The sequence below is a fragment of the Thamnophis sirtalis genome, unplaced genomic scaffold, assembly GCF_051295495.1.
Source record: "Thamnophis sirtalis isolate CommonGarterSnake01/CBP01778 unplaced genomic scaffold, rThaSir2_p1.2 scaffold_8, whole genome shotgun sequence".
NCBI lineage: Eukaryota > Metazoa > Chordata > Lepidosauria > Squamata > Natricidae > Thamnophis > Thamnophis sirtalis.
In genome coordinates this window covers 67,974,292-67,986,896 of record NW_028261388.1, presented here as the reverse complement: position 1 = coordinate 67,986,896, position 12,605 = coordinate 67,974,292, and the positions used below count along the sequence as shown (strand labels likewise).

At 40.4% G+C, this 12,605-nt stretch overlaps 1 protein-coding gene across 1 annotated transcript in view; it reads right to left on the bottom strand.

Moving 5' to 3' along the window:
- Positions 1–12,605, bottom strand: part of DIAPH1 (diaphanous related formin 1) — a 130,354-nt gene that overhangs the window by 39,993 nt on the left and 77,756 nt on the right. The window contains exons 18-20 of the mRNA XM_087721842.1: positions 9,901–9,996; positions 9,421–9,515; positions 8,909–9,010 (exon numbers count right to left, since the gene is read on the bottom strand). Of these exons, the coding sequence (XP_087577968.1) occupies positions 8,909–9,010; positions 9,421–9,515; positions 9,901–9,996 (293 nt within the window). The remainder of the gene's footprint in view (positions 1–8,908; positions 9,011–9,420; positions 9,516–9,900; positions 9,997–12,605) is intronic.

Below are 12,605 nucleotides of genomic sequence, written 5' to 3'. Positions count from 1 at the left end.
CACTGACAACCTGGAGGGGGAAGCGACTGAATGGGTGACCCAACTTCACAACAAGGGGGCTCCTGAGCTGGGAAATGTCAATGAATTCCTACAGGAATTAAAGAGCCAATTTGAGGACGCATCTCATGGGCAAGAAGCAGAGGCAGAAATCAAGAAAATCAGAGATGCCACCTATCCAAAGAATTTTGGAAAATTGCCGGGAAGCTGAGGTGATAGCCTGAACTGCTGCTGGTTCATTACTTTAAAGAGGGCCTGGACAAAGAACTGCTCCAAATCTGCCTTTGAGTTCCAGATTGCATCCATGACTGGTACTGGATAGCTGTAGCAATGGACCTCGAATTACTGTGACACCAAAAGGACACCCCAGAGCAGAAACCTAAGAGGCAATTGGGATGGTGATATACCCCACGTCAAACAGAGGAGCCACTAAAAGGGACCGCCACAATTCCCATTAAATCCTACCGGTGTGGACAACAGGGTCACCAAGCATTTGAGTGTTTGGCCTCAACCCCCGTGCCACAAGTGAGAAGTCAAACCCCTGTGAAGCCAAAGAGACCGCAGGAAAAGATCACAGAGAAGGGGAAATTTGCCCAACAAGTCGTTGAGGTCTCCCCTCCCCAAAAAGGAGAAGAGGGAATTCCAGCCCCTGAGGTCACACAATTGATGAGTGATGATAGCAGCAATGATAGTGAGGACGACCCAATGGTAAGTGAAGTCATTTGACGTTTCACTATTAAGTCAAAACTAGTGGAGCCAGAGACAGGAGCCCAATGGGAAGTGGAGGCCATCATAGATATGGGCTGCAATCGTTGCCAATAAGCCCCTTCAGTCACTAAGCTGGACATCAAGACAAAACCCCTGTAAGCCCTATACGATTCGAGCAGGTCAATGGGTCACTAATAGGGGAAGTCCAGCTATGTTCGTCACCAAAACCCATCAAACTAGAGTTAGGACGCTATTGTGAGCTGATTCAGTTCGTAGTGGTGCCAAAAATGACAGAGTCCGTCATACTGGGACTGGTTTGGCTAGACAAATGGAGCCCAATGATTACCTGGAAAGGGGGCTACCAAAAATTAAGGTAAGCAGTAAGTCTAGCGCTTCCCCAATCTTAACAGAGAGAGAAGCCTTCAGCGGCTGAGTGACACTAACAGAGAAGAGAAAGCTGCCACAACACCAGAGCCACTCCCAGGGACTCCCCAAATCCCAAGAGAATAACAAGACTTAGTGAAGAGGAATGCAATGTTCAACACCCCCTCCTCCCTGAATGTGCAGATGAATTCATGCCGGGGATTAAACTACCAAAACCAAAGCTGTATTCCATGACTCCTAAAAGAGATAAAAGAATTAAGGGAATATATCCATGCTAACCTAGCCCGGGGGTTCATATAACCAGCAAACACTAGGTTGGCCGCCCCAATCCTATTTAAAGAGAAGAAAGATGGGTCAAAGAGGCTCTTCGTTGATTTTAGAGGAATAAATGTGGTGTATGTGTAAAACACCTACCCACTGCCACTAATGAAGGACATGCTGTCCCACCTGGCCAAAGGGAAGGTATCCACCAAGCTAAACCTGCGGGAGGCGTATTACTGGGTGCGGATCAGAGGAGGAGACGAATGGAGAGGAGGAGCCAACGTCACGACAACACAACGTGCAGTCTCGATAGTCCGAGACCGCCGTTGACATTTTTGTGACTGGACGGTCCAGTTGCGTCTAAACCGTCCCGTAGAGACGGTGAACAGAAAGACAAAGCCTTGCTGGTCTCAGGGACATCGCAAAGTCCCTGATTGACACAAGGGAAGCGCTTCAAGCCGGCGGCAAACAAGCAGCCCCAAGGGTGACGAAGTCAGAGACGGCTCTGGAAGGAAGGAAGTGAGAGTGAGTCCATCGGGTGAGGTTTTTTTTTTCTATTTTGAGAAAGATTGCCCAAAGAAACTTTTTAAAAAAAAGATAAATTAGTCCTTTAAGTAAAAGACTAAAGTGGCGAATTTAAGTTCTTGTTTTTTCTTGTAATGACATTTTGTGGATTGAAGTGACCGTAACGTAATGTTTCCTGTTTCTCCGCTTGAAGTGAATGGATTGATTTTTTTTCCCCTCTATTTTTTGTCACCTTATTTTTTGGCTTGATTTAAAACACTCTTTTTTATTTTAACAAATTCTTCCTACCTTTTGTTATTAAATTCCACCAAAGACAATCAAAGATCTTTGTTTTCCATAAGCTTGAGACAAGTATGAAAATGTGGAATCTGCCACTCAGAAGTCAGAGTCTGGTGTACTTTTTTTGAAACAATGTATGCTTTGTTCATTCCTCTTTGATCTTATTGACTTTGTAACTGAAGGGTTTGCAACTTGCTTACAAAACCTGATAAAGAGCCAAGGGCATGAATTGCTTTTTGCAGGTGCTTTTGGAAAATATTTTGGCAAGGGAAGGAAAAGGAAAGAAAAAGATAGAACTCTTCTCTTTTGAAGAGTACAAAAGATACACACACACACACACACACACACACACAAGGCTTGGAAAGTTAGAGTGGCAGTGGCTATCAGACTCCTTTTTTCTTTTTCTCTCCTTTTTTTTTGAAAAATGGATCAATATGCACATGAGGAAACCTTAAAATTTTGAAATATCCTGGCTGGAATTCAAAATATTTTGGAAGAATTTGGGAGATTTGAGAAGAAGTTGGATAGACTATTGCTTCTCACAGCAAAAGATGATGAGGTTGGAGCCCCAAAATTAAAGAAGAGAATGAAAATATAGAAGATAAAAACAAGACAATAGATGAACTTTTTAATGGAGCAAATATGGGTGAAAGTGGAAAGAAGGGAAGATGGAAAAGTGAATTTGACAATTTGGAGCTTTATCCCAGATTTCAAGATACAGGAGAAAAATAAAAGGGTGATAATGATGGAGTTAAGAGAAACCTTTTCAGAAATAAGCCTGGCAACCAAAGACAAGCTAATTTTAATAACAATTCAAGGACAACGAGATTATGAGTAAATAATAATAAATAGTAAGTAATTTTTAGTTAACTACAATAATAAGGAAATGTTAATGGATAATTTTTAATGATATATACATGTGTTGTATTGGTAAAAGTGAATTAGATATAAGCTTTAAACAGTGAGTTGGGGGGCAAGGGGGGGGAAATGCTTACATATCTTATTAATTGATTTTATTTCAGAATATGTTATAAAAGTGTAATATTATTGGAGGTTTACTGAAATTGCGAATGAATGCCAGTAGGTGATTGTGTCTTTAAATACAAATGATTTCAGATAAAAGCACGTTTAAATAATTGTAGTTAAATGAGAATTGTGGTACATTGATAGTAAAATATATAAAGATTTTTGATTTAATGTACAATTCAATATGAATGAAGTATATGTAATGATTGTGAAAGAAATGCACTAAATGTATTTGTAACCAATCAACACGGTTTCTACAAGATGTAACGAAGGGTTATTCTTTTTTGTGTGTTTTTTGTTTAATTAAAACAATAAAAAACTTTTCAAAAAAAGAGGAGGAGGAGACGAATGGAAAACCATTTTTAACTGCCCACTAGCTTCCAATTTAAAGTAATGCTGTTTGGATTACAAGGGGCCACTGCTGTCTTCATCAACTTATCAACGAGGAGCTACATGCACACCTATATAAAGGGGGTCCTCATCTATTTGGATGATATTCTTATCTTTAGTGAAACCATAGATGAACATGTGAAGTTGGTGCACCAAGGGCTGAAAAACATACTTGTGGCAAAACTATATGTCAAGCTGTCAAAATGAGAGTTCCACAAAACACTCTAAACTACCTGGGCTACCAAATGTCAAACGAGGGGATGGAAATGGACCCAGCAAAAGTCAAAACAATACTATACCGGCAGCCCCCTTGCAGACAACTCCAAAGTTTTCTAGGGTTTGCCAACTTCCCCAACCCCGGAGGGTTGGGGAAGAACCAGAAACACCAGTCCGGCCAACCCTTAAACTGGATGTTGGAATGTCAGCAGGCATTTGAATCACTAAAAAGACTGTTTGTTGAGGAACCTATCTTCAAACGCCCTGACCCCAACCAACTGTTCGTAATGCAAGCAGACACCAGTGACGTAGCAGTTCCCACTGTCCTACTCCCAAAAAATGCAAATGGGGACCTGCAAACATGCTCTTACACTTCCAAAAAACTGATTGACACCATACACACTGGGCAGTATGGGAAAAAGAGGCATCTCCCCAAAGCAGGTTTGCTGGGCACAATACTTCAAATGGTTTAACTTTGAACTAAAGTACATCTGGGGGGGAGGAGAAACTGCTTGCTGATGTCCTATGCAGAAAACCACAATTTAACAGCAAGCAAGAAGAAGTAATCCATGCAATGATTCCCCACTTCCAACCAGCAGCATAAGCCACCACTTGGTCACAAGCCAGGTCAACCTCAAAAATGAACTGCTAACAGACTCCTGGTACAAAGAGAATACAGGGACACTAAACCTCAAGGATGGTCTGCCAGGAAAGGGATCCAAAATCTATGTGCCCAATAGCCTATGTCTTCAAGTGCTTCAAAAAAGCCACAATGCTAAACTAGATGGACATTTTGGCTGTTTAAAAATGCTGCATCTCAACAGGAGGCAATTTTGGTGGCCAAAAATGAAAAAAGACATTGAGGATTACATTATGTGAAAAGCTGTCCCACTTGTGTAACCATGAAAAAGAGACCAGGGAAGACCCCAGGTCTCCTCCAACAAGTGGATCCTTCCCAACCTTGGGAGGAAATTTCCATGGACTTTATTGTGGAGTTTCCTGACAGCGGAGGGGCCACCGTCATCTGGACTGTAGTAGATTAGTTTTCAAAACAAGCCCATTTCACTGCCTGCCCATGGCTCCCATCAGCAAAAAGGCTACCTAAATTGTTTATTAAATAGATCTATACGCTACATTGAGTCCCCCACAGATCATATCAGATAGGGGGAGTTCAATTTACAGCAAAAGTTTGGAGGGAGTTTATAAACTCCATTGGGTCATCGCAGGGACTTAGTTCAACTTTCCATCTCAAGTACGAATGGGGCAGCGGAACGAACCAATGCAATGATTGAACAATATTTGAGGTGCTATGTAGACTATGTATCCGACTGGGGAGAATTATTGCCATTTGTGGAGGTGGCATACAACAATGTAGTGCATAGTAGACCAGGATTGTCACCTTTCCAGGTCACCACCGGAATGGAGTTTGTCCCTATGCAATCGATCTATACAGAGCAATTAATCTCACATCAATATCTTGGTAAATCTTGAAAAAAGATAATCAAGCAACAAATTTCATAGTATTCAGACTTTTCTTTGTCCTTTAAACTTAATGTTAATTTATCCATTTCTGCGCAATTTAGAATTTTCTGAATCACTAATTCATCTGCGGGAATATTACTCTGTTTCCAACACTGGGCAAATGTTATTCTGGCCATAGTCAACAGGTATATTAATATATATTTAATTTTCTTTTTATATTTCCCCTTGGATAATCCCAGCAGAAAAATTTGCAGGTCATATACTATTTGTTCCTCTGTAATTTGTTGTATCCATTTCCAAATTTTAATCCAATACTTTTGAGTTTCTGGGCAAGTCCACCACATATGATAGAAAGTTCCTTGCATTTTTTTGCACTTCCAACAAGTTGGATTCATATTCGGGTACATTTTGGCCAATCTCATTGGTGGTAAATGCCAATGATAAAACATTTTGTACATATTTTCTTTGTACGCTGCTGATCTTGTTAGTTTATAATTTGTGTCCCTAATTCTTTCCCAATCCACTAGATCTATATTGTGTCTGAAATTTTTGGCCCATGCTATCATACAGCCTCTATCATTATCATTATAGAAACTGGCAGTTCATGATGCCTCATTAGCCCTGATTACATGTGCAGCCTAGGGATAGAAACAAAAGCAGTAACAACCCCTATCTGATTCCAACAAGTAGATGGATCCATGAAAGGGGGAAGTCCGGACACGCACATAACTAAAAAAAAAAAAAATGGCTATGGGAAAGCACTGGGAACTAATCCGTTTCTTAGTAGTGCCAAAAATGACTCAATCAGTAATCCTGGGTCTTGCCTGGCTAGACAAATGGCACCCAATGATAAGCTAGGAGGGCGGCTACAGGATAAATTAACGCTTGCCCCCGAGCTGCCTCCTGAACAAAGCAACAACCAAATTAACAGCTTAGAACCCTGGGAGACTCAGTAGGACCCAATGGTGGCGCTTGCTGATCAGCCCCCAGGGATCCCACAAATTCCAACCCACTATTAAGACCTAGCTGAGGTTTTCAGTGAGAAGAAGTGCAGCATACCTACCCCCGCCCCCAATCGACTCTGCCATTGAGTTCATAGATGGGGCAAAACTACCAAAACCCAAAATGTACTCCATGACACCTAAGAAAATGAAAGAGCTGAGACTACATCAACTCCAATCTGGCCAGAGGTTTCATACAACCTGCTAAGTCTAGAGTGGCATCCCCCCGTCCTATTTAAAGAGAAAAAAGATGGGGGGGGGGGGATGAGATTATGCATTGAGCACAGCAGCAGCAGCACCCTTGAGGAGGTGGTAAGCATAGCGTGGCATCCCCTAGGGGAAACAGGGCTGGTCTGTGGGGTCCCGGTGCCCTGGGAACTTGAGGGCTGGGCTGGCCGCTTGCCTGCCACTTCCCAGGTCTCTGAGCAACCTGCAATGCCTTCCGGGGTTCCTCCGCGTGGCCTGAGAGGGACGGTGAGGCTTCCTTTGATAGACAAGGGTTTGGCGCTCGCGCTGATCTCACCTTCCTCCGCTGGAGACAATGGATACCCCGCAGCCCCATTTGGGGCACCACAGGCACCCCCACACGAGTGACATCGAGCTGGCTATACCCCCCTTGCCCCCCCCTCTGAAGTCAAACACAACCCTGATGTGGCCCTCAATGAAATTGAGTTTGACATCCCTGATCTAGGAGGATATCCACAGACTTGAACACTAGGCCCTATCTAGCAAAAGGCAATTCAGTGGCTAGAAAAGTAAAATTTTACACTTAGGTAAGGAGACCCAAATGCACAGGTATAGAATAGGTGATATTTGCTTCAACAGTGTTCTAACCTAGGCTTCCCCAAAAAGCACGAGGCAGAGTCCTGGTCCCAACAAAACCCCTTTTATTAAATGAATGTGAATTCCTCTCATTCATATTCAGCAAGGCCTGGCAAACAATCTTTCAAAGAAATATTTATGACTACAAACCTTATCTATCTTGGAAAGCTGTCATGTAAATATTTTCCAAATGAGGTGCTGTGCAAGGAAAGACTGGGCACAGAATCTCTGAGATTCATGGACAGATCTTCACACTCCTGAAACGAATCTAACAACCGACTTGTTTCCTGCAGAAGCCCACTCTCCTTTCGCTCCCTTTTTATTTCCTATGGGAAGGGCCAATCATCTTCCACCTGTGGCTTTTCTATCAAGTCTACCCTGATTTCTGATTGTTCTTTTCTTCTGGCAGCTCTGCGCATGTGTACTGGGAACAGGCTCTAGCTGTTCCTTTGCCTCACTGCTGTTTAGCTCTGTAGCCACCCAATCACTGCCAGACGACCTCGGTCCCGTCTCTGCCTCTGACACAGAGCCCTCGTCTGAACTTTTCCCAACCTCCTCACTGTCTGACACTGCTGCCAGCTCCATTGGCCACTGGCATGCCACAACAAGAGCTGTAACAGTGAGAGGGATCTAGGTATCCTAGTGGACAAACACTTAAGTATGAGTCAGCACTACACTACAATTGCCCAAAAAAGCCAACACTGTCCTAGGCTGCCTCAATAGATGGATCAAGGTATCAAGATCATGTGAATTGTACTGCTTTGTACTTCAGTGGTAAGACAATACTTGGAATGCTGCATCCAGTTTTAGTCACCACAATACAAAAAAGATGTTGAGATTCTTGAAAGAGTGTAGAGAACAACAATAAAGACAATTAGGAGCCTGGAAGATAAATATATGATGAATGGTTGAAAGAATTGGGTACGTCTAATCTAACAAAGAGAAGAACTAGGAGTGACTTGATAGCAGTTTTCCAATGTTTGAAGAGCTGCCAATAGAGCAGGCAGTCAATCTATTCTCCAAAGCATTTGAGGTCAGGACTAGAAGTAACAGGTGGAAGATTATTAAAGAAAGCTGCAACCTAAACTAAGGGGGAAAAAATTCCTGACAGTGAGAATAATTAATCAGTGGAATGGTTTGCCTCGAGGAATTGTGGGTGCTCTTTTATTGAAGGTTTTTAACCTAGTTTTGAATGGTATAAGGTCTTCTCTTGAGCAGGACGCTGGACCTTTCCAACTCTGTTAAAGTTTCCCCTTGAATAGCAGTATACTCCTCCCCTTATTGTTTAAGCTTCAGAAGCGTGAAGGACAAAATGTATATTTCTATAAAATATAAGTGAAAATAAAGAAAAATAAAGTGCGGGAAGGAAAATAGGGGAAAAGTGTGGAGAAAAAAGAAGAAAAATGCATTAGCTTCCAACTTCAGTGCATTAGAATAAAGGCAATAAAATTACAACTTTTTGGTTTTGCATACTGAATATATACTAGCCATTTTTATAGCAACATATAAATCTAATCAGGAAATCCTAAAATCAGAATTTCATTTTTTTTTTCTGTTTAGAGCACAAAAGAAAATTTTAGAATTTCAAATAGCTCAGGAGACATGTAGGCTAGAACATAAAGACTATACTCAAAGCTAAGGAAAAAAAATGAAGTACTTAGTATAAAATAGTAGACATAACAGTGGGACATCCTAGCAAATGATGTGACAGACTGAAAAATAAGAGGGGCAAACTTGCATTGTATTATTGTGTGTTTGTTATCTATTTCTTTTCTGAAAGATATATGATTCCTCTTCTGCAATGGATAATCACTTACCACAATTCCAAATTGCTCAGGCTCAGCTAGTTCATTATATTCTTCTTTTAGTCCTGCGATCATCTTCAATTTGTCTGGTTCAGGCATTAACTTAATCAGATTCTGAGAAAGAAGTTAAAAGAATACAGTTGCTTGGAATACCTTCTAATAAATATGATAATATTGACCTAGAAAAAATTAGTCTAAAGATGAGTCTTACAAACTAGGGAATCCTTTTGACATAATTTGATATGCCTCTAAATAGCAAATATTCAAATACAAGGGATCCCATCACATCATAAAATCTCCTGATTATTATATACCCAAACCTGAATCATTTATGACCTATCAAACAGAAACCTTGGGGCTGTCAGTTCTTGACAATCACTCGCTGTTCTTACAGTCCTGGAGAGCAAAATAAACACTTTTTAGTTGCCAGAACTACTGGAGATTGAGTTTAGCTTAATGGATACTGGCTGTGGAGACCTACACTCTAGAGAGAAAATATGATCACACATTCTAGTCTTTCTCACCTGCACAATGGATTCAGTCAATACAGCTTCATTCACCTCCAAGATGGCATTCTTGATTTCCTCATAAGGCAAGCGAAAGGAGCCCAAAAAAATTGCTGCCACATTTAAAGAGAAGTGCAATTAACCAAATGATTGACATATCCAAATATTAAAATCAGAGAAATGTACCTTTTCCTGATTTTCCTTCCTTCAAATAAACATTCAAATATATCTGAAAGTTTTCACAGGTAACTTAGGCAAACTTTCCCACCAGAATTACATAGTTAACAGTGGATGTGACTTTGGAGGTCTTTTAATCCAACTCATTTGAGCAGGAGAATCTATACCAATCCAGACAAGTGGCTATCCAGTCTCTTCTTAAAAACCTCCAGTTAATGGAGCGCTTTCAACTTCTGGAAGCAAGATGATTAATTAACAATTAACTGATTAATTGCTTTCATTGATAGAAATTTCTCCTTAATCATATCAAATCATACTCACAAAGGTTCTGAGCATTTTTTGAATCTAGCACTCTCAGCTCCTTGACTTTCTTCTTAGCTTGGTTCCTTTCCTCTCCACTCTCAGGTTGCTTTTTTGCTGTAAAGAATTAAAGATCATAATGACACAAATCATTTCAACAAAACTGTCCATAGTTATCAATCTCTCAAAGAAATTCAGAGCATCCCTTAATCACTGAAAGAATTTAAGAGGGATAAAAATATAAGGTGTGTCCAATATCAGGAGGTAATTTCAAACTTCCCCTCACAAAACAAAACTACTGTTATTGCCCCATTTATTATTTCAAATCAGTAACTGATCCATTTATGTGCTCCTGCATAAAGGACTATGCTACGACACTAGAATGGTGCAATGAAATATTGAATAATTAAATAATAAAGAACTATTTGTTAATATAAACAAGTGTATTAATACTAGGATTAGTAATGGTGGCCTGACTAGGAGCCAGAATAGAGGCAGAAATAAGAAATAGGGGGAATATTAGTACACATATTTTTCATACAATAAAATAAAAGCACTAACTAGAGGTTGAAAGAGGGCAGTACTCTGTAAACTCAAATAATACTGTGATTGGCATTAAAATGGATCATTGAAATATTGAATAACTACTTTAAAACAAATATGTATATTAATACTATAATTTCATGAGTTTGATTAATGTAACAAATACTATTATTATTGCCATTTGTCCCAAAATGAATGATACCCAGATGCCATTTGATTCATGTACTGATGTTGATGCATATTTCAAAATAAAAAAACTGTAAAAATATGAATACGATTTAGATAAGATAGGATATAAGCCTCATAGAAAAAAAAAGGCACAGCATAATTAGAAAATAGGATCTTGCCCTAAAGTACAAAGTGGAAGATATATCAACTTTGGGCATTAGAATCACAAATAATCACCAAAATGACCTGCAAAAGTGGTACAAAACCAGGACTATACAAAGTGAAATGCCCCTATGGATAAAAATATTCCCTTCATGGAGATAACCAGAAGTGGGTTCCTACTGGTTCATACTGGGTGAACCAGTAATGAAAATTGGATCTCGATCACCAAACCAGTAGGATCAATTAACTAATTTTGTTGTATTTATTTTGTGCAATGACAATAAAGGCTATATTATGCAATAGCAGGCTGACCATGCCCCCAAACCGGTCCGGTCCCCTGGCCTTTCAATTTTCCCCAAGCCACAGTCAAAGAGATCTTTTATATTTCCCTTTGTTTGGGCGTAACCTCCTTCTTCTATTTTTTCTTCCATTTTCCTTATGCCACTGTCCACCTCTGAAACACCTTTTGTTTGCTTTTTATTTCCTTTTGTTGGGACACATCCCCCCTTTTCAATTTTCCCCATACCACCGCCAGACCCAATGGAATTTTTTGTCTGCTTTTTATTTCCCACCGTTTCTACCCCTTCATTATCTCTCCCCCTTCTTCCTTCCCTTCTTCTTTAAATACCTGCTTCTTTGAGTTCAGAATTCTATTTAGGCTTAATTTTAATGGAACTATCTTGGTCTTTTGTTCTTCCTTAATGTCCAGTTCCAAAATTGCAGTTCCATATATTTACAGATCTTATTTCGAAGTTCTGGTCCACCTTAAATTTAGCTAATTCAACTAATGAGAAAACAGAAGAGAAGCTGGAGCCATCTTGATCTTTTTCAGAAAAAAGAAAGAAAAAAACTTCGTATTTTCCAGTTCTTGATGTTGTTATTATTTTTTCCCTTGCTACTTTCCACCTCTCATTAGTTATAGTTGCTCAAAATATATCAATTGGAACAAACTTGCATACAGCCAAACTCGGGTATGTTTCTCTTTGCCTCCTGCTTTTCCAAGTTCTGATTTATGGCAGTTGGTTAATTAGAACTTAATTAGAACTCGGATGAAGTAAATCTTCATGCTCTTAGATTCCTTTAAAAACACAATCTTTTCAAGTCCAAAACAAAATTTAGAGTTTGTGTTTGAGTGGGCTTGTCACTTCTCTACTTTCTACTTTCTGTCCAAATTGTTTCAAGCAAATGGCTCTCTTTTGGGCTAGTGATTCAACCCTCCATTTCCCCCCTTCTTTCTTTCTTTTTGCCAAGATCCCAATTTGTCCATCAATATTATTTATGCTTTCAAGATTCTTTGCCTTTTCGAAATTCTGATTTACAACTGTGGGTTAATAGATCTTACTAGGCTTTCATCTTGCCTCTGCACATTCCTACTCAGCTGCTTTGGCATGAAGCTAGCTTCTTGTGCAGCAATGTTGCCATGCTGCTGCCCCAGCTCCAATTCAGAGGGCAAATCTCTGACCTACGAGGGACCTGTTGCACTCCCTCTGGGTTTGATGAGATGCCGCCCCTTCTTCCCCCCAGGAGGTTCTGATCCAAAAACGGATCTCGAAATTGGTTTGTCAGACAGGATTCATGTGAGACTCTTCAGAGCTCACATCCCCCACATTTGTACAGCTGGAGAACTTCCGATCGACTTCCACGGTGAGGGATAGTGTTGTGGTTCGCAGGTGGCCTGCAGAGCTGGTAGCAGAATCGGAGTGAGGAGAAACATAGGCTAGTCCTGGAATCTGGGGAAGACTTGGATGAGGGCTCTGTATCAAAGGCAGAGGAGGCCAGAGCCATCTGGGAGTTATATGCTGCCTCCAGAATCAGACAGTAGTGAGGGAGAGGAACAGGCTCCCCCTATTCCC